General features: G+C 36.8%; 1 protein-coding gene across 3 annotated transcripts in view; it reads right to left on the bottom strand.

Annotated features, from left to right (window-relative positions):
- The window catches only part of LOC139969031 (calcium/calmodulin-dependent protein kinase type II subunit delta-like), a 107,476-nt gene extending 91,211 nt beyond the window's left edge, over positions 1-16,265 (bottom strand). For all 3 annotated transcript variants that reach the window (XM_071973730.1, XM_071973731.1, XM_071973732.1), the window contains exons 1-2: positions 16,110-16,265; positions 15,880-15,974 (exon numbers count right to left, since the gene is read on the bottom strand). In XM_071973730.1, the coding sequence (XP_071829831.1) occupies positions 15,880-15,974; positions 16,110-16,174 (160 nt within the window). In that variant the 5' untranslated portion in view covers positions 16,175-16,265. The remainder of the gene's footprint in view (positions 1-15,879; positions 15,975-16,109) is intronic.
- Positions 16,266-24,740: the final 8,475 nt, after the last annotated feature.

Raw genomic sequence — 24,740 nt, 5'->3', positions numbered from 1 at the left:
AGGTCATCATTACTGTGCTCCATAGAAGTATACTCAAATTGGCAATGTAAGCTGTCTCGGGCATACTTTGAGATTCTGACCATTCTACAATACTGATGATTGCTTAATTAGACAATAAATATCCGAGAGGGAGGAAATACTGAAAGCATGGCTTTAAAATTAAGGTATTTTGAAGTTTACACAGGTATGGCCATTACTTGGTTTTCTAGCATATTCCTGGGCTAGACTGATGACATTCTGTTGTTAGCATACATACATAGTAAATGTACTCCGTGTCTCAAGTAATAAAAACCTGCTAGCATTATATGTCATTACGACATTGCAGTGAAGAACAATGAGAGTAAACAAGTTGAAAAATGTTGACAGGAGTTTCTTGCCCAAGCCTACTCACAGCCTGTATCACTATAGTTCCAGTGCTAAACTGTTATCAACTGTTGTAGCTTTGTTAGATCTTAGAATGCATATATATATACTTTATGTTGCATGCAGAAATTAGGTGAGAGAGGAATGAAGTAACAACAGAAACAAATGCAGACCTTTTTTTTATTACCTAGAAAATGAATTTCACAATAAGAATCAGTTTAAGATGACAATAATCATAATCTCAGTGCATACTGTACTCAAAATAATAACTTCTTTTCTGTAACTCGTCATAAAACTATACACGACAATTTAATAACTCCAGAAATATTTGTTATTATATTTGGCACAACGTTTCACCTGATGTATGATCGATCGAGCGCTTCACTTCATTCATTTTATAGAGAATCTCAAATCTGTTCTTATAATCAGTAATCATTTCCAAGTTCCATATGTTACGTTTTTTCTCCTTGACATTGTCCTTCTGTTTGTTTGTTGTTGTTTTGCTGTGATGAGCAGTATTGTTTTTTTCTAGTGTCCATCATATGTAATATTATTTAATTCTTTGTTTTATAACTACTTTTGTCTGTGAGTTAAGTACATATAGAAACAAATTGAATTGAATTACACAAACCCAAATAAAGGTGATTTACTTGGTCTACAGCAACAGGATTGCCAAGTTTGTTTTTATATAGATCTAAATATCACCATATTTATTAACAAGTGGTGTAGGTTTACCTCACTGTTTCCAAAAATAACATGGACAGATATTATTCCATCAAATATATATGCATAGATACTGAAAAACTTTCACTAATTAGACATCAAGTGGTGTAGCTTCACATGTATACATATGAAAGGAAAAACCATTAAATTATCACATGGAAGGGATAATTAGACGTTCCAGTGAGATATTTTGCAGAAAGAACGGGTTGTAATGCATCAATCAATCAGATCTTCAGATAAGTCAAGACATTTTGTTGTCATGAGGCAATAAGAGGTTGAATACAGAGAGGCCTAGCTTGTTAGTAAGTACCAAAAGTCACTGGGGACTAAAGCAGTACTGTGCTCAGTACATGCCACTACATGTACACAGCTATGCAGATACTACATCAATGCTTCTTTTCCACCTTCAAAGCAATGAAATTTGTAAAAAAAACAAAATTTGTTTTTTTCAACACAAGGAAACTTGCAGCTCCATTGCTTTCTAATGTTGTAGTTTTGATAACCAACTGTAAGGACTCCAGTCACTCACACAGCTAGGCTATTAAACAGAGTCCTAGAAAGGGACTGTATAACATATCAGTTATAAAAGGTCACAATATCTTCTGGGGATAGTTGGCAGCTATACTGTATGACAGAAACAAGCTAATCAATACAGATTTATCACCTGGTCCCACCTTATCCAAGAGCAAGGTATCGATGTTTTACCTACTTTAATATCAGGATTGTTTTAATTGAACATGGGAGTTGGGTCCCAGTTGTACATGCAGGTTAATGTTGGGGTTGGTGTCTGACCTAAAACTTCATGACAGGTATGACAGGCAGATCTTGCAGTTTTAAACATGAAGTTTGGTTACATACAGCTGTGGGCAACTAATCACTGCTTTACAGGATACTATAAAATGAACTGCATTGTTGGTGCTTTCATCATACCAGATCTCAAGCAGGGGATCTCATCATCCAGTTCCAAGATTCTCTCACTCAGGATCAGACACCAAGATCTTAATCCTTCTTTCAGGGAGAGATCAGATCTGGAGCTCAAGATCGAAGCATTAAACAAGTCTGAAGGCTCGGTGGATCACGGTGACCTGTGATCACCCTGACATATGTACGTCATTTCCTGTTCCTTGCTGCACACTGCTTGTACTACCTGATACAAAAAGGTGGCATGCAACTATTACACGCGGAGACAGCTACATTGCTTCCTGCGTTCTTTGGAACTTCCTCGTCAGTCGATCGTTGTCTCGCAGTCGGATCACCAGAGGAAGGATCCAACATGAATGTTAAATGACAAAGTTCAATGAAAAAAATTTGTGGTTTCGGAAACACACCATAAAGTTTGAAGGAACAAGTCTGACAAAAACTCTGTATTCATGATTAAAAAGGAAATATTTCACCTTAACTTACAAGGAGTATCTGACAATTATGCTTTAGTAATATTAATAATTCCTATACAGTATTGCTGAATAACATGGTAACCTTGACCAAGACATGAGGTAGCAGCGATAACCTTGGAAGAGCTTTTTAAACAAATGCTCTATTTCAGCAATTCCATGCTGCTGTATTCCTACCAGCAGCAGCAGAACCAAAGTAATACAATTTGTCTGTACAAACTTCCTGTTTCATACACCGCTCTTCTCAAATTTCTAAAGCAAGCTGATACCCTTGAATAGAACAACAGGGTACATGTGTATATATCATTTCCTGGTTTTTACCTTGGACATTTTATATTCGGTATTCCGGAACAAGTTTTTTCTTTCCAGATAGTCAAGCCTAATACAGTGTCTACGGCTGATTCCCTGTAAGTTCCACAATGTCAAACATTTTCTGCACATATCCCAACGATTGCTAGAAAGATGAAAATGGCCAGCTACAGACCACAGTGCACTGAAATTGAAACTAATCTTACTGCTTCATCCAGAGCCCTTGGAAATGCTGCATGAAATGTCACCAGTTTTGCATCCTTTAATCCCCCCCCCCAACAAAAAAAAAACAGGAGGCATTATGATGTCAATGTAGGCCATCCACATGCAAAAGCTTACATGATGATTGCAAAAAGTTTGCTTATCATCCAAACAGTAACTGCACCTAGGTCCAAGTCTTCAGAATGTTAGATTCTGAAGGGACAGAAACTGGACAGTGACCCCCCCCCCCCCCCCTCTAAAAGAAGGTCACATGGTTACCATCAGTTGAAGGTCAGGAAATGACAAGAGCATGATTTATGTGGAATCAGGTAAAAGAGAAGTTAGGTAAAACTTTAAGGCACCTTGTAAAAGCATAAAAATTAGAAATGTATTCCTCATTGTTGCTATGGCAATGTCTCCTCGATACCATTCCTCTTCATCGACATTCTCCAGTGGTCTAATCCATGATTAAGAAACACAAGAATTCAGATTCTGTTTGTGAAATAAATAAATAATCTATCCCAACTTTCAAAGTTCTTTAGCAACCCAACAAAACTGAAAAGGGATATACCATAATGTCTGGGGGGTTGAACTTTTGAGCTTTCACGTAATTTGCATAATTGCTTTCATTGAAATATTTAAAAAGGAAGTCCCTGTTCTTACCACCATTGCTGCATATGCTTCATACTTTTCAGCATGACTATTTGAAGTTGAGACAAACACCTTTGGTTCTTGCTTTACATAGAACACCATGGTAATAAACTTCCAAGGTATAACATTTGATCAGAATATTATAACACCTCTCACATGAGAAAACCTAGCACAGAGGGTGCTTTAACACCTTACCCATCATCTGGTGAGCATTTATAGCATCTTCCTGTTGACAGTTGTCCAGCTAGGCCTCTTGCCACTTGTCATAAATGTCACAATTCACGACTTTAAAGGTCGTTTTACGCTAAGTCAAATGTAAACCTTGCAAAAGTTAAATTAACATTACAAGTAACTGTCTTTTACAACACAAAAGAGCAAAGACCTCTTTCTTTGTCATTGTCATTAGAATACAATCCTTTTTCTGTAGCTCTTCCATATTCAAAACAAAAAAATTAAACCTTATTATTTGAATAAATATATTAACAACTCTGGAAATCTTTGAGGGATAATGTTGCTCAAGTTGGAGAGGTTATTGTTGTGTGCCAACTACAATTCCAGTAAATTTGTGACATTTTTGGATTTTTTTTGACAATGGTACTATACAGTTGGTTTCCTTTTCCTGTGCTTACAGTGCTGCACACAACATTTCAAGTGAATAGTACTTGTGTGAACAGGTGTTATATAAATGGAAAAAACATGAAGATTTGAGAGCCTTTGAAGGTGTACATATCCATTAACATTTGATGGTAATATGATCGAATAATAAGAGAAGGAACCCTCTTGATGTCTGTTATCAGCATAATGTTGTGGTGAGCTTTGTTTCCACATACTGTATATTAGTATTTGCACAGGGTATCCGGGTACCCACCCGACGCTATACTACCCGGTTCCTAATTTATTACCCGAATCCTACGCAAAGTGTGATTTTTTTTTTTTGGCAAACCGATGGTTAGGCAAGATTTTCCCATTGACTTAGCGTGGTGTTAGGCTCGTATTCATAGTAACATAAATACATTATATTACTGTTTAATACTGTATAAACAGTAGCTGCCAATACAACCAGGTATTGTATTTTTGCAAGAACTCTGAATACTTGTGCAGTATTAGAATTATTTGCTATCCAAGTGATGATAAATGTCATATCATGAGATGGATTTTTTAAGAAAAGTCTGCACTGTCACTCGAACACCTTAATGTAAAAACTTCCTTTTTTTCTAGTGCTCAACATATTTCCAAGTTGTGAATATAACATTATATGCATCACCATCGGTTGACATTTCAAAAACCATCATTCAACAGAGAATCCATGACAAATTATACTTTACTATATGTACAGTGTAACGTACACAGGGGTATCCATCAAGTTTCACTGTCTAAAAGCTTGCTGTATCCTGTAATAGCAATTGTTTATATTGTGATGAAGTTTCAGTGCAAGGCTACAATGGATCACCTGCTGCTTATTTCATTGCCTGGCCTCAGTTTTATCCAGGAATTAACAGCCAGGCAGACCAACAGTTGACTGTTGCATTACCAAGGATATTGTTATATAATTAAATTTTCCATCAGTTCTTTGCAATTTTGGAATCTTTATTTATGAGTGGGGAAATAATCACCTTGAACCCAGACCAGATTCTGTAAATTACGAAAATTTGCAGAAAATAAATTATATTACTTTATGTGTTCTTCTCCTCACAGAATACAACAACAAATCATATTAGGGGCTGCTTGACACGAGAACTGTTCAGCCTTCAGTCCTTTTGGAATAAATAGCAAGAACAGATTATTTGGTGTGTTGCATTCTACTGAAACGTAAGTTCACTAATTGTGAATTGTCATCTGGACATTCAGGATTATCAAAAGACCAATAAATAAATTAAATACTGCTCTAATATATTGACCAAATAGATATGAAAATTAATTTGTAGTGAGGAGAAATGTAACAGACGACATGAAGTACATAGATATGTGTGGAAATACTGCACCACAATGGAACAATACCATACCTGAAGAAGAAAATGTAATACCTTTGCAAAAGATCAAATTCTACCTTTAAAGTTTATAATTTTATTAATTTCAAACCTTTCTTTTATGGGGAATTGGGAGTGGGAGGATTGAGGGGGGGGGGGGGTTATATTGCACCAGGAATGAGGGTGAATAGTGTATAAATTTGTTGTGTCTGTCTAGTGAACCGAGAATTCTTTAATGAAAGATGCTGATGTCATTGATATAATGTTTGAATTGCTATAAAGTCCAAGTTCAAAGTACAGATTGTATTAATTAATATTATAATGAAATATTTTGACTCCAATGAGAAGCACAGCACACAGAGCACAGAGGGTATCACCGTAATTGATGTTTCCTTTACAGCCTTTAGCAATAGACAGACTGGTATAACATCATAGACAATTTAAATACCACAGGTCTATCAAAGCTACTTCACAGAGTAAAGCTATGATAAGTTGCTGGTTTGTAACTGTTCTACTAGTATATATGTTGTTTTATCAAGATGAAATGGTGATAGTAACATGGAATCAGTACCAAATCTACCAAAGGTTACTGTTTGACTTTTGCTAAATTCAATATTTACAGTACACATATGCAATGTGTACTCACAACATTTACATGATCATTTACCATTATGCATTGTAATTTTGAACACATTCCTCTGGCAGGCACTCCACCTGTAATTCTTCAGTATCAGTAAAAACAAACACTGTTCACTTATACCTTTAAATTTCCAAACATTTGTTCCCAGACATCTATATCATGATAGCATTCTTTCAGTGTCATTATATTAACTTCTATAGAACTACCCAGTTAATACAAAGTTTAATCAGTGTCAATGGCATTTGAATAGGTACCATTGGATAGAATGCTACAGAATTAATGAATACATGTACTAATACCAGCAACAACAAGAAACAACAAAAAATTCAATTTGGAAGAATTACAAGTGGAACTTGCCCTAGAGGAACAGTATGTGCACACACACTGCACAGCACACAGAGCTACATTATGTACGGTTGACAGAATATTTTTTATGGCACATACACCAGACAATGTATCAACACTTTTAATACAGCCAATGCTTGTGTGAAAATACCTTTAAAGAGGAACTAGGAATAGGCAATTAGAACTACCTTTACCTACTGTAACCAGGTTACAACGATAACTGACACTGATCTGAGAAATAAACAATATAATAAATACACATTTACTTATATGTACTTAACTAGCACTAGCAGTCAAAATATTAAAATGCATGCATGTTAAACAGTTAACCGTTTAAGTTTTAGCATTCGACTAACAGTAAATGTTTTGCTGGAAGAGTTGAACAAGTTCTGTAAAGTTCTGTTACTCCTTTCTCAGCTGAAGCATCTTAATAACAATAAGCAATTTAGCATAGGTCTATAGCAAATAAGCGATAACAATAATAATCAAGGGGAAACGGCACCAGTAAAAGCCCAGAGCTCAAGATTATCATACGTTTAACAAGTATTTAAGAGACCTTGCATTTGTGATATTGGTCAAACTATCTTGTGGAATAATACGTCATTAAGCATTCCTTCTCCGATAAAGGCTACTTCTGATTATAATGTAATTTGATAGTCATCTGCACTATACTGTACATCCACAGAAATCATACAATTCTAATGTATATTATTGTATTTTGTATTGTATTTTGTATTGTATTGTATTTTGTATTGTATTATTGTATTTTATTCTGATGTATTTGTGCTGGTTATCCATTCACAGCTTACCTCCTTCTTAGATTATAACCTCTTCAGATTATAAAAAAGTATCAGTTCCAATATGAAACAAATAAACATCTCACATGAAACTTTTTCTTCATTTAGATTTTAAAGGTCACAATAGCCACTTTTGGTATTTATAGTAGATTTCTAACATTTGGCAACTTTTGATCTTCAGTTGAACCGATCCCAGTATACCTGGTCTGTCTGATTGGCAATAGTCCCTCAGAGAGCAGTAACACACACCTTTGGCATTAGTCCTATAGAGAACAGTAACACACACCTTCGGCATACATTCCACCACTTAAAGCAGCATTTTGCGTTGGGTCGCTTTTTTCCACCTTTTTAACATGTGCATCGATTTTTTTACATGTATCAATCATAAAACAGCAAACTAAGATACCATCCAAGTTTCACCCTGCCAAGAGCGTTAATTAGCGAGTAATTAACGATTTATATCGATAACGAGTAAAAGTGTCCTCGACAAAGTTTTCATATCTCCAAATCCACTAGTTTGAATTCCACCAATCAGTGAATAGTATGTTTATTCATGAGCATTTTGCGTTTGGTCGCCGTTTTCTACTTTTTTGACATGTCCATCGAGTTTCTTACATACATCAAATCACAAAACAGCAAATTAAGATATTAGCCAAGTTTTTCCCTGCCAAAAACGTTAATTGGCGAGTATTGCACATACAAAATTAAATCGCATTCAGTTCCCAAACCCACTAGTTTGAATTCAACCAATCAGAGATGCAGGTTTAGTTATGAGCCGTTGCTAAAAATAGATTCAAGACTTTGCGTTGGGAGTTGTTATGCAACTCCCTGGTACAACTGCCATATAGACTGTACACAAATCAAGCGTTGTGTTATATTACGTATCTGTCAATGACGTTCGTAGTGTTTAAATATTCATATTATGGGCGAGGTTTATCGGGTTCCCAACGGAAAATATCTTGGAGAACAACAAAGTTGAAAGTTGCAATTTTTTCGACTTTTATGCCACCATTTGAAGTAAAATATAAATAGATAAGCTATTTATGTATGTCGTTATGGCATAGTGGAGTCAGTGAGGTTGAGAAATATCATAGAAAAGGACGCAAAATGCTGCTTTAAAAAGTTTTCATTAATCAACAATGAATAAAAATCCTTCAATTGCTTGTGTTATTGTAATCAGGCCTCAACAATTATTTTTAAAAGTCCTCACCATTGGCGACCGTCACAAAACTCTAAATGCCAAAACGCAAATTCACTTGCCACTATGATTGCTGTTCAAGTCTCCATAGGTTTTGTGTTAACGTACCTAATACTATCCTATCATTGTTAGTGTATGGCACATTATAGCCTAACCAACTCAGAAGTTCCATGATTTGTCGTTATGAATGTTTTACCGAAATGACAGATAATCGTGTATTGTGGATTTGATTTTCTGCATGTCAACTCTAGAGGGGTCTTGTGTCACTAACTTATGAATATAATATAGTTTAACTCAGAATACAATTTGTTAAAGTTTCGATTATTATAGTAATTTAATGCTCTTATATTTTAACTTCAGATAGGGATATGCCTACGTTTATTGTTAGTAGTCTACTTAGGCTGCTAGTAGGCTACTATACTCCACTATTTAGGGGTTGCCCGCCCATAACCAAGCTGTCATGATATCGATGTTCAACAACCTTTCTTAATTGGTTTAGAAGTGAATATGGTAACACAACATGTTTATGAATGCCTTTAAAATACATTATGTACTTCAATAGCTCAAACCGCTCCCTATAATAAATTTTTATATTAGATTTTAGTTTTTGCTGCATGTTTATAAATGCCCCGTGAAGTTTGTGAACAACCTCCGCACATGCAAAATTCCCGTATATAATAGCGTACCTTTTTACACAGTTAATTCCCATTTAGATTGGCCGTTGACAAAAATCAGTATACAACTTAAACTTGTTTCAAGTTTGCCAATGTACTGCTTTTATCATTCTGTGAAATACTTGTAACAATAGTATTGCTAACATTGGGGTTTGACTAGTCCACAAGTCACTCCCCAAAATGTTGAGCTTATTGTATTTTCTATTCGCCAAAGTTAAATTCTGGCGACAGTATTTGTCAAGGCCTGATTGAAATTACATAAGGTATATTGCGGTGTTTTCACAGTCTGTACCTTGCATAGTGTAGTTTATGATTCTCACAGATTCAATGTTATGCAAACGTAGAATTTGAAAGCATTGTTCATGTAAAGTTATTACTCTGATAAATTACGTGAAAGAGAAAGTGTGTACTTAGTCTAAATTCCTCTACCTGGATATTGCAATGCAGTAATAGTTCCTTGCTACTTTATAACCATGTGTGAAGACATTTTTGAAAACTTCCATACCAATACATTCAACAAGATTAGTATTATTCTTTAATATGTCTTAAATTAGATTGGGGTATGTCTGTAGATTAAGTTATCTACTGTTACTTTGTGAACAATTATGGGTTAACTATTTAAGATCAAAGATACGTACCGATCTCAAACAAAGAAAAAAAAAAACAACATACGCAATTCTAGACAACTGTCCATTTCTCAAAATACTGTTCCTATGACAGACCTTTACTTGAAAGGATCGAATAAAGTTGTGTTCTACAACTATATTTGCTTTACAATATTCCATGTTTCATTTGCATTCACATATTATGTACACAGGTATGTATCCTATGCCACTCCTACTACGTGCTGCACCCATAAGCAGATTATAGCAAAACTGAGAAGACCTAAAGGTCTGTTCTTCAAAAGTTCTGATAAAGATTCAAGATTTGCTTCGTACTATCTACACAGTACCAATACCTTCAGAAAAAAATTTAATATCTGACTTAACTTAATGTCACCAACACATCTGTGATCATCGTTGTTTTTTCCCCCCTTTTTCACTTCATCGGTTCAGATAAGATACATATTTTTCTTTTCTTTTTCTTTTGCATAATTTATGAGGCCCTTAATGCTCTCAACTGCATACATATCTAATACTTTAGGAGAAAAGAGGGGGGCATGGGTGAATAACATCTCCTCAATAAAAAATCATTTGGCATGATAGGTAAAATGGTTTCTTGAACTGACACATCAGTTCTGCATTATATGTCTTCCAAGAACTAACGAGCAAAATCATGTGATCATCACCATCATCATTATTAATATTAATATCACACTGATCATAAATAAAATAAATTATTCCTTCATATGCCCAGTTAAACAAAAAGGACATGACATTCACGTATGTGTGTGGTTGCAAATTGTCCATATTATGTATGATCGCTCGCCTCTTCTTGGAAGATTAGACCTTACTGCTGGCAAAATATGTTAATTTCATAAATTTTTGTAACAATACTTGCTTTCTCAGTTTAAACCTGGTTTGTAATGTAAGCTTTTCTGCAAGATCAGTACGGTGCCCTTCAATAGTATTTTATTTTTGGTTTTCCTTCCTTGCAATTATAAAGGTTCATAAGTTTAGCAAGTTTTTCACAGAATGACGTACCAAATATTGTGCTGTAGCGCACTACATGCGATGCAGGACAGAAATTGGCGACAAATCAAATCAAGAACTTTGACAGGCTGATGACATTTCCAGTGAAGTAACCGCCATCTCCATATCTGGATAAGAGTTGTTCTTATATAATTGTACGCTACAACATGAAAAACAACAAAAGGAATACTTACATATTGCCCTGAAAATTTTCAAAAGTTCCTTTATGAGTCCTTTAAATATTACTGCTTAGAAAATATGGCTATTCCAGTTCATAGAGGATGATCTTCATTGCCAATTTGAAAATAATCACAACATCTTTCAAACTTAGTTACAGCACAAACTTTACATCAAACTTAAAATTGCACAAGAGCTGAACTTTTCACTATACACATGATACTCATATGTAGAACTTAGAACTGTACAAGAGCTGAACTTTTCACGATACACATGATAGTCATATTTAGAACAAACCTTTACCGATTGTATTTTGTTCTAATTTAAATCCAATACGTACATGGGGATCCAGATTAATCTGAAACAACTCCCTATGTCCTTTACACAGCCTACAGTCATCTCTTGTACATACTCTTCAACATTTTTAACAAATGATAATTTACCCAACAGAAAGATGCTAAAGTTTCACTATTTCCAACCCGATTTCTCAAGCCTCAATCTGGGTCAGTAACCTACTTGCAAATGGATATGCAAACTGAGACTCTGTAAATCAAACCAACATCCAAAAGCAAAGATTTTTTTTTTTTTTCTTTGAACATAAGATAAACAGCCACAGTTGACTTTCCTTGTTGTTTTGAATTGATAGCAGATAAGAAAAGAAGGTTGGGTCAAACTGTGCATAGATTTCAAAGATACACCATGAGGAGATCATGATCAAACCAAAATAATATTTACAAACCATCACTGTGACTGCCTGGAAAAGATTTGGTTTAAAGGGAGACAACCAAGGAATATAAATAATTTAAGTACCTTTGCTACGCCACTATCATATATACTGTATGTGAAGTAAGAGCAACGTGACATTGCTTGCAGTAAATCTGACAGACCTCATATTGTACATGTACATTGTTAATGTTGTATTACAAAACTGTTTTAATACTTCGGTTAAGCAGACATGTTCTCTAATATATGTGAATTAGGTTCCATACAGAAAAGTTCTGTCTTGTATGCACAATTTATGCACAATTTTACTACTTAGTTACCTGATGAACACACTAGAGAATTTCTATAGAAAAGCCATTTCATCTCCAACACTTCAGGGAGGGGAATGCTAATTGTATTCCATATTCTACTATACACATAATTTTCTATTAGGAAGAGGAACAAGAAGTATCGAATAATAACAGCAATATTACCATGTTTGATATCAATCTCATATTTCATTGGTACTTAAGATTGATGTCATCCACTTAAAGGATGAGTAACACATAATTTAGTTTTAGATGCCATACTAGATCTTTAAGACTATGCTTTTGGTCCAGCTTGTACCCAATACCACAAGTACAGTATTTTGTGAGAAATCACCTTTTAACATCGTCAATGTAGATTACTGAAATTAAAACTACATGTACATATTCAGCATGAATTATTAAAACTTATAAACACATGGCTTAAGAGTAAAATCTTTCATTTCAAAATTTATAGCCTTAAGCGACTATTTCACACAACATATTTTAACATATGTTGGAATAGTTGAAGAATAGAAACATAACACTCATAAGCACTCAAATTTTCTGTTAGGATATCAACAGAAAATCCTTTAACACAACAGCGATGTTAATTTACATAATGAAGCAATAATGATCTGGTACTGAACCATAATATACAGTATTTTGTTTAAGTGTCCTGTCTCAATGAAGATCAGGCTGTTTCTGGTTCTTTCTTTTTGCCCTCCTTTATGTTTTTGATTTCTTTTTTTTAATGCACTAACATACATACCATGCTAGGCTTAGTACATGTATGTATACAGTGATCAGAAATTGCCACTGCTGGTAAACTACATGTACAATATATATGACACACACTGAGAACTTTACCTTACTTTGTATTAAACGGCAAAGAAAAGAAACAAGACAAAATGGACAAGAAACTGGAAGTACGTACAGTAAGTCAGTGACGTACAAATTTTTGTAAGTACTGTAGGTGGAAAAGCACATATTTTTGGTGGAGGAAGGTAAAAGAACAGAGAATCAGATAGATAGGACATACTGTGCACAGCCAATGAATGTATACAATCCAATTGGACAACAGACAGGCCAAAAAAATCACAACTTCAGCCACTTGCTATTTAATCAGTTAAGAGCTTAACAAAATATAGGCCTACTTACTAAATTCTAATTCCCACTTGAAGTTTCCTTCAATTAATCCAAAAGACCACTCTTTGCAAGTTCTGACCCCGCAAGTTGATGAAATTCCTCTTCACTTTTAAAATGCAAACCTGCTTGAACTTGAAGTATGTTTTACAGTTAAATTTATCGGCTAGATGTAATAGGCCTTTAGCCTACTAAAAGACCTACACTGCTTGCAGTACTTCCAGCTGACTGGTTAAGGTTCTTGCATCAACCTACACTCTCTTCTGTTACTCTAACAATCTTCAATAATATTCACTTTTGTAATCTTTCCAATGTCATTGTTATGTTTGTTGTTCTATCAGAACTTTTGTCTAATGAAGGGCTTCATTAGCTAGGTGTGCCTGCACTAGTTATCATTTACAGTTAGCATTGTAGCCTAACATATACATGGCACAGTCATGGAGCAGCCTATACTGATGATACATGCAGTGGTGCAACAAGCTGCATGAAGAATGTAGAGCTCAAGACCAACCTTCGAAAATAAACATCTCAGAAAAACACAGTAGCAAACGGAATGTTTGGGTCCCTAAGTGGCAATTCTGTGGCACTTAAGGTTTTAATACTTCCCTGACTATGGTTACAACAGTTATGAAAGTACATGCTCCCTTAACATCTATTTGCAAACAGTAAAATCCACTCATATTTAGCTAGTAAAGAGCATGAATGGTGAGACCTGGCAGAAATGCTGTACACTATCACATGTAAACTCTGTAGGCTTAAATCAAATCACATACTGCAATTGTTAGTTATAGTGCTGTACATAGTATGTGAATGGTGGCGACTGTAAACTAATCAAATTTTCAAGGAAGGTAAAACAGCATGTATACACATTCCATGCATAAATACATGTGACAATTGCTAGTCAAGGTATGCAATGATAAAAGAAATTCATAATCTACTAATAAATAGAATAACAGGTACTTCCTTGTATTACCAGATTAAGTACATCATATTGCATCCAACAATGTCACAGCTTCCATGAACTGATACTGCACAGAATTTGCATTGGGAATTGGTTTTAATGTGTTCAAAATTTTAAGCATTTCCGGTTAACTTCAATTGATCTTTGTAGACGTCCCATAAAATCTTCAAAGGGGCAGAAAACAGTCTGCTTGTGTACTTATATATATAAAGTACTTCAGTAATTACATACAGTATACTGAATTATATTGTGTAATTTATACGAAAAGTAATGTCAGTAACATTTATCCATCAATTAAAAAAGTCTGAATTCTTTCAGGATACACTGGGATGCCTTTTCAAAACTTGTACATGACCATTGGTCGTGTCCGTAACCTAGCAAAAGATGTTATACATTATGTTGCATATCAAATAAGAGTTCCAGTTCTAAGTCACTCAGAGACTGGACCTACACCTATAGAGGAAGGGTATGGGTCATAAGTTGAAGTTTATAACAGCATGTGTATACATGTAAATCGTAAACAATATAGGTTAATGTATTGTCAGCCTGGGATGCAGTTCTTTTACAATGCTATATGTAAATGTCAGTGATGCTGGATGGATAGCAACTCGCCCTTCATAGTCTATTCATAAGTTTAGCTCAATTTGGATTTCTGGTACACACCAAATCCAGAAATTGTTGGTTGAACTTTGGTGCCACATTTTTTACCAGGGGAACATGCAGAATGGTATGGTGTTATTAATGCACATTTACAAAATATAAGTTTTTTTATTGGTGTTACTAGGTGTTACTAGCTGTCACTACCAGCTTGGATTGGATACGGTTTTAACTTTCCTTATAGGATTTGTGAAGAAAATACGATACCACCAAACATGAATGTTGGTATAATTAGAAATATGCACTATTAAAGTATGAAATAGATTTCGAAGTTCCAAGAAATACAAATGTTTTGTTGTTGTGCAACTATCACATTTAACTTGTTTGCCTCAAATCAACATGAGATCCCTTAGATTATTATGCCCAACATGAGTTCAGCCTACAGGTTCTAAAATATTCAGTAGGTTAAACAAGTCCTACCAAACACACATACCCAAAATACACAAGAACTGCAATGTCTGTCAAAGTGCAAAACTACCTGTTTGTTGGAGGTAAATGCATGTTTGAATGGGAAGTAAAACTAATAGTAATAGCCTATCCTATGTTTCAAATTTTCAAACATGCTAGAGAATTTCCAATTCATCAAAGGAAAATCTGAGTACTGTTCAAGTAATGTGACTATGTGCTGATTAATTTTCAAAAAGCTCCAAATCACCTTAATTTGGAATTCATTCTTGTACGAGACTCAAGACATGGTACAGCTAAACTGAATCAAGGTATCACTACTATGCTATACTTTTAATATACTGCTCTTAGTACTACTACTAGTGGTAATACTAATACCATTTCTAGGCATAGGACTACAGTACTGGCACTAGTACTACTGCCATGTAGCCTAATGTGCTGCTACTAATACTGTTAGTGATACCGTTAGATGCATCTTTCCATACCCTACAGGTATGGGTTAATCCTAACCCGATTGACCCTGTGAGGAGCTTGATAGAAGTACCATTACTAGCCTAGCTGCACCCTTTCGTACATAGGCCCAGAAATATAACTTTAACGATACGTTTCGTATCTGATTCGTTGAAAGCAGCTTACCTCTCTGGTTAAGTTTTTTCGTGTTGATAATTTTGGCTGCATATTCGTCCTTGGTAGCTTTGCACACACATCGTCGTACAATACTAAACGCACCCCTGTGGAAACAGAAAATATGGTATGTTTACTTGGTCGCATTTCGATACTTTTCAGCTCAAAAACGGTAATAACTTGCCAAAATGATGATGTGAATATTCTACGAAGGTTTAAAACATATAATTGCAAAAACTCACTTTCCAAGCTCCTCTTTTAGTTCGTATTCATCTGAGAACTTTGTTGAGGGAGTCTGACTAGCCATGATTGAAGGACTTTATGCTAATAAGTGATTGACATACGTATGTGTTGGGTCAGAGGCTATGTGCAGCTGGAGTGAGACTTACTACAAGTCGTTCTCGCATGTAGATCCCGCGACAGCGCAATCGGCTTTGTCAACCTGACTTATGGACTAACTGTATTTCTGTGTTGCCGAGGCAGTAATTGTGACAAGCATCTATATCAAGACTTTTTGAAGAGAAGATATTTGAGGCAACCAACGCAATCGGTGCTCCGTTGCAGATAATGAAAGTTTATACAGAATTCCTCCCGAAGCTTTGCTTTGAATTTGAGTGAAAATGTGGTTTTTTGGAGCTAAATCGAATTTGTTGGATACTGTGTCGACTTCGTGAGAAAACCCTCGGTTACGACCAGTGGCATTGTCAGCTAGGGTCAACCGTCTTTGCCCATAGCGATTACAGAATAATGAAATTGGCATGATCAAGAAGACTGAACTAATATTTATATTTATATATTTATGTATGTGCACTGTACTATCAGGCTATCAGCTTCTCCGTATATTTAGAGAGAGCCTTGAAGTATAGGGCCGGTCCCGTGAGTTACTACCGAGTATAATGTTGTAATTGGTTCATACATGTGACATTAAACTGGTACAAGGGTTTCAATAGCTCATAAAAATTATGAACGTGTAACTATGTTACAGTGAAAGAGGTAGGTTGGTAATGAATCGGGAATATTCTCCGTCGCGCCCAATGCTAAACCTGCAGTGTACTTTGTTTTCTTGCTCTGCATTTATCGTGGTACTGGCTGAACTTTTAATTTTTCATTTCAATGTTGTCACTTGCTTTATGATAGGTTAGTGATGACTTCCGATATAGGTTATTAGATTTTAATGTATTTCCTGTCGCATCTTCTGAATACCCAATTAGGATGCCTGCGGATAAGTAATATAAAAAAAATACTACTGTACATAGTCTTACCCAAAAAATACACTGCATATTGTCGTAGTTCAATAAAAGTTCAACAGATTATATGCCTTTACGTCAGTTTAGTCGAATGGCGTCAGATTTTCGGACAGTAAATCCTGCTCATGATAGTATCCGATTATATTGCTTGTATACAGAAGGCCTACAGTATACAAGGGCAACAAACTTCCCGTTACCTTTTTCTATCTATCTCTCTATGAAATGAAATAATTGCACAAACTTATAAAATGGTTCCTTCCTTGAGCAAAACTATGACCATTAGAACAACGTTCAACGTTGACATTGACATGCAGGTAAGGACTAAATCAGCAGTTAACTTTCCTGTATGAAATCGTAATTTAATATTACGTTTGTAATATAGATTTTTTTCCCCTGTTTCTGTTATGTCAGCCTTTTCATAAAACGTAGACAGTATCACTCAGCAGCGATACATTAACCTGGACCGACTGTGTCCATGAGGAAACGCCCCCCCCCCCTCCCCCCAAAAAAGTACCAACTATGGAGGGGGGCCTGTAACTGTGCTCCCTTGTAGCACTTAACTTTTATATTACTCCTTAGCTATCACATTCCTTGTGAAGCTACGGGAACAGTGTAATCTAGGTAAGTGGTACATTTTTTCAATGTTAACCGCAGTTTTCAGTTCCAAAATTTCGATCTTGAGTATTTTCTTTAAAAAATCGAACTGCACTGAAACGCAGGCAGCTTATCAGGACTGTACACAAATGTAGATAGACACGAGAAGCAGACGACAGTATTCGTTGCTCTTAGCAACACAAGGCTCCTTGCCGTTTTTGCACCGGTAAACAACCGCGTATAGATAGACGTAAGGAATCTATAAGCATAGGCGTAGGGGCCTTAAATGATTGGGGGGGGGGGCTGTAACGACTTGCCCGAAAAATATAACCAACAAGGGGACTGGGGCTGAGAGCGGATCAGTCGTTTGGTAGTTTGGTTTTCGTCTGGGCGACTTTTTCTTAAAAAGTACCAACATTTTTCGCGCGCGAAATAGGCATTCATCGGTTAGTACATCACATGCCGATACCTGATGAATATATAAATAAATACCAATAAATACCAAATATTTAAGTGCTGTTATCATGAAATAAAACATGCTCAAGAGCACTGTACAAAAGAACCAATTCCTGGAATATTTTGGTTATATTTTCCGTGTTACTACCCTTCCATATTGGTTATAATTTTTGGGCAAGTCGTTACAATAATAACGATAATAATAATATCAGTTTAACCATTGAAAAACACATTGCAAATTATTCTTCTTTCAGTAGTTGCCCGAAAAATTCTCAGCATATTGCCCGAAATTTCACCAAACGTTTTGGTTGGGGGGCTGCAGTGGTTTGTACTGGACACGTTGCTATTGATGTGCGATAAATTCCGATAATCACAAATATGATTGATCTATACTGGTTGTTGTGCAGTACCGTATTTTGGAGTTGTAACTTCACGCGTAACTGTTGGCTTATCCCCTTCAATGATGCTAAAACGGTCCCTGTGGCTACATGCATATTGACTTCTACTTTTAATCGGGACCGACTCTATTCTAATTTAGTACAGAAATTGTGTGTTCCGAAACATTAAATGCCGCCTTTTTCTCATACGCTTTCTGACAGTGGCAAAGTCTATATAGGATATATATGGTCATTGAAGGTTCGTCTTGGTGGATTAAAGTTGAATATATATTCTCACATATCTTTTGCCTTCGTTTAACGGTGGAGAATAGAACTACCAGGCTTATAAGTGCGGTGCACGTATTGCTGTTATGAAGAATATTTTCATGAATGATATGGAGAAGTACATGGAGAATGCAACTTACTTCATTAGGCAAGTTTACAAATTGTGTACTTTATGAAAGGTTTACTATAATTTCTCATTCAGGGCTCCACAGACTATGATAGTTCTATACACATGCGTTTATATATTTCAGTTTCTTCCTGACATTTAGAACTGTATATTCGTCGAGGGTTGTATTGTGAAAGAAGTGAACGCATGGTAGTTCGCAGGGGATTCCCCTCGAAAGTCGAATTTTCAGTGTCTGGCCAAACAGACTGAGGTATAGCTTCACTCGTGTAACCTATCTTTGTCCTTGGTTTGTAGGGAATCAGTCGACTAAGTTTGAAAGCAACTACAACACGGGTATCAATGCCAAGAATAAAGCTCTCTGTGAACCATATGATCTATATGATTTTCTCAGTAACACGTGTAGAATATACAATGAGCAAATACACTATAATGCTTTATCAGCAACTTCAAGTTTAACGATATATTATTGTAACCTTTGAAGATGGACCGGTTTTCTACATAACCTTGATCTCAAACCCATGTGGATTTTGCGAACTCACTTTCGACGAATTCTGTCTGACCCTTTCAGAGCCCTATATCCCGAAAACGTATACAGTAATATAGTCTTGTGTTTATTCCTCCCCACTGCTGTTTACACTCTCCTATTGCAGGTCGACTTTCGTTGATTGTTAAAAATAGAGGGCGTGAGCGATAGAGGGAGTGAGCGATAACAAAAATCAGCGGCGAGTTCTCAACGTATAGGGAAGGTTGTAGAGGGATCGGAATTCCATAGCAGACAATATAGAATGCAGAGTCTAACACTCTGGGCGACGGGGACGAGTTCAATGCCCGTGGGACAGTGGGATTTTTTACTTTGATTTGTGGGGGTGCGAAGGGGGGGGGGGTTCAACCACATAGCTATCTAAATACTTTAATAATATTCTTAAATTTCAACAACAGGGCACTTTGCAATTACATTCTATTGTCAAATTAAATAACAGAAATGAACCATTTCCTTAAATTAGAAAGGTCAATATTTAAATTACAAAATGAAAAAGGATATTTTATATTACCTGACACTTCTAATATATGAAAATGGGCCCATGTGCGTGTCTGTGTGTGTGTGCGTTTTGTAAACTGGGGACATGTGCCAATGCTCCGCCACAACCCTGCCCACGCCCAATACGTCCAGCATTGTCGATATGTTACAACAACTATAAGCCACAACATTGACGATCCCAATTGTGTGCTGAATGAATATGCATCTTACTTTCGTCAAACTTGTTTGGAGTGTCGGTCGATTCATACCAATTAAAACAAAGTTTAAGTACAAACACGCTTTGACATTTTAAAAGAGTTTATTGATCTACATCATGCTTTTCAATAACTAGAGATTATATTTTTTTTTTATTAGTTTCACGTGGCACCAACAACCAGCTCATCACCATTCAATTGTGTGAGCACCCACACCGATAAAGCTATGTTCGTGTTTAGCCGTAGGATATAAAGACCAACTTTTTATAGATTTTATGATCGACACAATATTAACATGGCTACACTGTAGGATTTAATGTTCTGAATTTCAAGAGATAAAAGCTTGCTTAGTTTGCTGACCCTGTATTCGTATGGTTACAGAGGTAAATAACAGTTCCATGATATCATTAGAGAGCTGCCATCATTACATAGGTTCCTGTGTGTGCCTAAATGCAGCGTGTACTATATTTCACATATATGTTGATTCAAATGAAACGTCTAAACTAAATGAATTTGCCAAACTTAAAGACTTCAATGTTTGTACGCGTAAAACGTTTAATTTGATTGATGAAGAGCTGTTCAGCATTGTTTTCGGTCCAATTGGTAAAAGTTGTACTCTGCAGCCTAGCGTGCTTAAATTGGAGGGAGTGAGGGCGGGGTGTTATAACCCACCTCCATATTGGTGTAAAACAATTATCCGGGGGATGAAATTCAAAAGAGGAGAATTAGACCACTCCTCTTGGCTCAGGACGCCCTGCAGGATGCATTCACCCATTTTTCAACCTCACAGAAAACTTCAAAGATTGTTTATTAGAAGAACCGTGTATATTTAAACCTAATTATAAACCAAATTTATAATCTATAACGCCTCACATAATGTACCGTTTACTCGAAACGTTTATTTAATTCTGGTGAAAGACCCCAAGACCCCTATACATAAATATATATAAAGTCGGCTTCAACGACTCCACGGGCTACACGCCCTCATTAGTAAAATCGTTTTTTTTTTAATCCTTGAATTTTAGGATTTGGCCCGATCATGTGATATGTCGCTGTGTCTGCTTATTAAAAACTATAGGGAAAGTGAATGTACTGACCGATGCCAAAGTGTTCAGAATGACTCACGTATATAGGGATGAAATATCAATCTAGGTGAAATTATGAAACACGAATTGTAGAGTGGTCCTTTAAGTTTAGTTATGTACTTATATTATACTTATATTAAATATAATAACTTTGTGATAATACAGGAGATAAGATAAACGATAAATTATGTCCACATCATTTACTCATGCACTAATTTTTATCTCAATATATAGTTGGCCCTATTCCTTCTTTGCGGATTATTATTCAAATCATTACAGTACGTCATTAGGCGGAACAATAACGATGTTTCAAATACATTGTCGGTGAGGGACTTAAATGATAAAAGGGGTACGTGTTCAGGCGCGTATCCAGGATTTTCTAACCCGGGGGGCGCGAATTACTATCTAAGCGGAGCGCCACCATCGGTTGGCGCGCAGCGTACAAGAAAATTTCTGGTTTTGATACCCCCCAGATCACCGGAAACGGCACTTCTCGGGCTTGAAATGACCAACCAGATGTACACTTTTGGCCTGAGAACCAAGTATTTCCTAATAGTTTTTTTTTCCATCCATAACCTTTTTGAAGATTGTCAACCCGGCACACATCATGTTCGACCTGATCGCATCTCCTGTGGGTCTTTGCTTTTGTAGGTGATTCTACGTCGCGGCCCACAATACCCGTCAGCCTCACTTTTCAAGGTTTTAAGCCCCAAATTTGTTCAGAATTTGAAAATTCACATTTCTCGTGAATAAACTCACTTCAAAACATACCCATAATGTTGTACAAAATTTCATCTATGGACAACCAATATAGAAAAACTTCATTGAACCTCTAACAGACCGGTCAAAATTGCACGAGTAGAGGGAAGTGTGATGCAGAATGTTGGTCAGAAATTTTCGAAAATTCAGACACAGTTAATTTATTGGTGTAGAAATATTAAACCTCTTATAACGGCTATTATAAAACTTGGTTGAAGGAAATGAAAAAATAGCAGATATTTCCGAAACCGAACACTACACACATAGGCGCAGGAGGCGCGGCGGCAGTGGCGGAGCTAGGGGTATTGGTCAGGAGTGGCGAGAATGGTCTGTAGGGGCGCTTTCGACACTATCTAAGCAGAGCGCCACCACTGGTTGGCGCGTAGCGCACAGACAATTTTTGAGTAAAGATACTCCCTAGATCGCCGAAAATGACCCTTTCAGGGCCTGGCTAATTTGCAGATAAACGAAGAATAGGGTGTCATCGCCAAATTACACCAACAAAATGTGACAAATGTCAATAAGTAGATGAGAGCGCAATAAAAAAGTCAATAATCTAGAATCAGTAAAAAGTGGCCAGCAGTCCATTTGAGTCCGTCAGGGGGGCATCCGCCCCCCTGATCGTATGGACGCTCCGCCATTGCTCGGCGGGGGTGCAGCCCCTAATTCGCCATTACTAATGTAAAAGAAACTGTTGACATAATTGGACCTCCATGCTTTTTATACATCTACATGAGACATTGTCGTTGTTTACATGCATCCCGCGGTATACTGCGCAATTTGAACGGACCGTACGGTACATGATGGCATGCGATGTAATAACCGATGCTTGCTTATATGATATTGACATTGACACGTTGAACGCGCGCTTCGCGCGCGAAAACTTTTGGTTATTTTTTCAGGCAAGTAGGACAGTTTTGAGGATTTTCATCCTGAAACGCCATTTTCATGCTCACTGATATGATGTGATATCTGCTGTTTGCGTTACAAATTCGAACAGGCGCGTAGCCAGGAATTTGCCAAGGGAGGGGCGAAGCCTGTAGGCAAATTATCTAAGCGTAGCGCCACCATAGGTTGGCGCGAAGCGTACGAGAAAATTTTGGCCGAAAATGCCTCCCAGATCGCTGGAAATGGCACTACCCAGGACCATTTGTTAGCGCGAAGCGTACAAGCAAATTTTGGCCGAAAATGTCTCCCAGATCGCTGGAAATGACACTTCCCAGGCCTTGTAAGTTGCATCTAAGCACTTTCTATTTTGAAATTACTTAGCGATATCATTTATAAAAAAAGCGGAATGGGGGGGGGGCGGTCGCCCCATCCCAAAATGCGTCATGTTCCCCGACGACACGGTAGAGTTCGAGACCAGCCACAGTTTCATAGCACAATTCTACACACGCGTTATGATAGACCATATATAGTATATATATAGATCATTAGTGAGAGGGGAAATGGAAACGTCAAAAAAATGGAGTTGTCGGTGTAAGGGGTAGGGTGAGGCACACTTTTACGAAATCATTGATTCGTCACTGGCTACCCTTCAGCGCTGTAATGATGTCACTGTTCCTCTTTCTCTTCCCGGTGTCTTCGCGTTTTTCTTTTACTCCCTCCTTTTCTCCTTCTCTCTTTCTTCTTTTTCTTTTCTCTTCCTTCCTCTCCTCCTCCTCTTTTTCCCCTTTTTTTCCCTTTTTTCTTCTCTTTTTTTTTCTCTCCTCTTTTTCTTACCCGGGGGGCGCGCGCTCCCAACGCCCCCCCCTGGATACGCACCTGGTGTTTTAAATAATCGGAAGTCTTTAGAAAGATCACTATCCAAGTAATATAAAGGGCTGTTGAAGTCTGATGATAGACTCCGTGAGCGGGAGGGGGGTCGGGATGAAGGGACATCGAGGGGAACGTGTATATAGATCAGTCACTTTAATTTCAGAGGATAAAATAAATGTTATCTTAAAACGTCCCGATAAATTAATTCCGTATATCACTAATCCCATTGCGGTGAAGTAAGTTGAACGAAAGGTCACCTATAGTTTAGCCTACATTTCCGTCTGCTTATTCTTAAAGCCACAAATATACACACTGGGCTCTCGTAATTCGTGAACAGTGATCTCGTTTCGATCCTAGCATGCAGGATCTTCTACAGAGGTTAAATGACAAGTTGGCAGTAACAGAAGGGACAAAAACACGCACAGAAAAAAGTGTTGAAACCGGTGTTGCATGGAATATACCTTTCCCCTTAAAAAGGGTGAAGACTCACGCAAAAAGAAACGTCTAATGCCGGAAATTTGACCTAGTTTCGAATGAGGTAACACAGAAGTGTTAAACACCACCATCGATCCCAGAAAATACACACACACTGCTTGCTACCGTCGGTAATTAAACACTAGTGTACAGTCAGTACATACAGCTGCGGTCAATACCCACAGCACAGTACACAAACGCTACAGCGATGGACATCTCTGGTCCAGCTAAAGATAACAAGGTATCACGTTTCTCATTACTGTCTGCATTTTGTAGCGACACGAACAAAACGTCACTTGCAAGCAACAGAAAGTTAACTTTTTTTCCGGATGGCCGCACACGGTTTGGGGCGAATCTTCAGTCTCAAGACTCGCCCCCATGGAAAGCCACTTTAACATTTAATCGGGAATTTTCAGATATCTGATATTGAATTCGAGATATCTGTAATTGAATTCGAGATATCTGCAATTGAATTCGA

Source organism: Apostichopus japonicus, chromosome 6, assembly GCF_037975245.1.
Source record: "Apostichopus japonicus isolate 1M-3 chromosome 6, ASM3797524v1, whole genome shotgun sequence".
Lineage (NCBI taxonomy): Eukaryota > Metazoa > Echinodermata > Holothuroidea > Aspidochirotida > Stichopodidae > Apostichopus > Apostichopus japonicus.
Note: the sequence above shows the minus strand (reverse complement) of the source record. Positions and strands in the feature narration are given on the sequence as shown.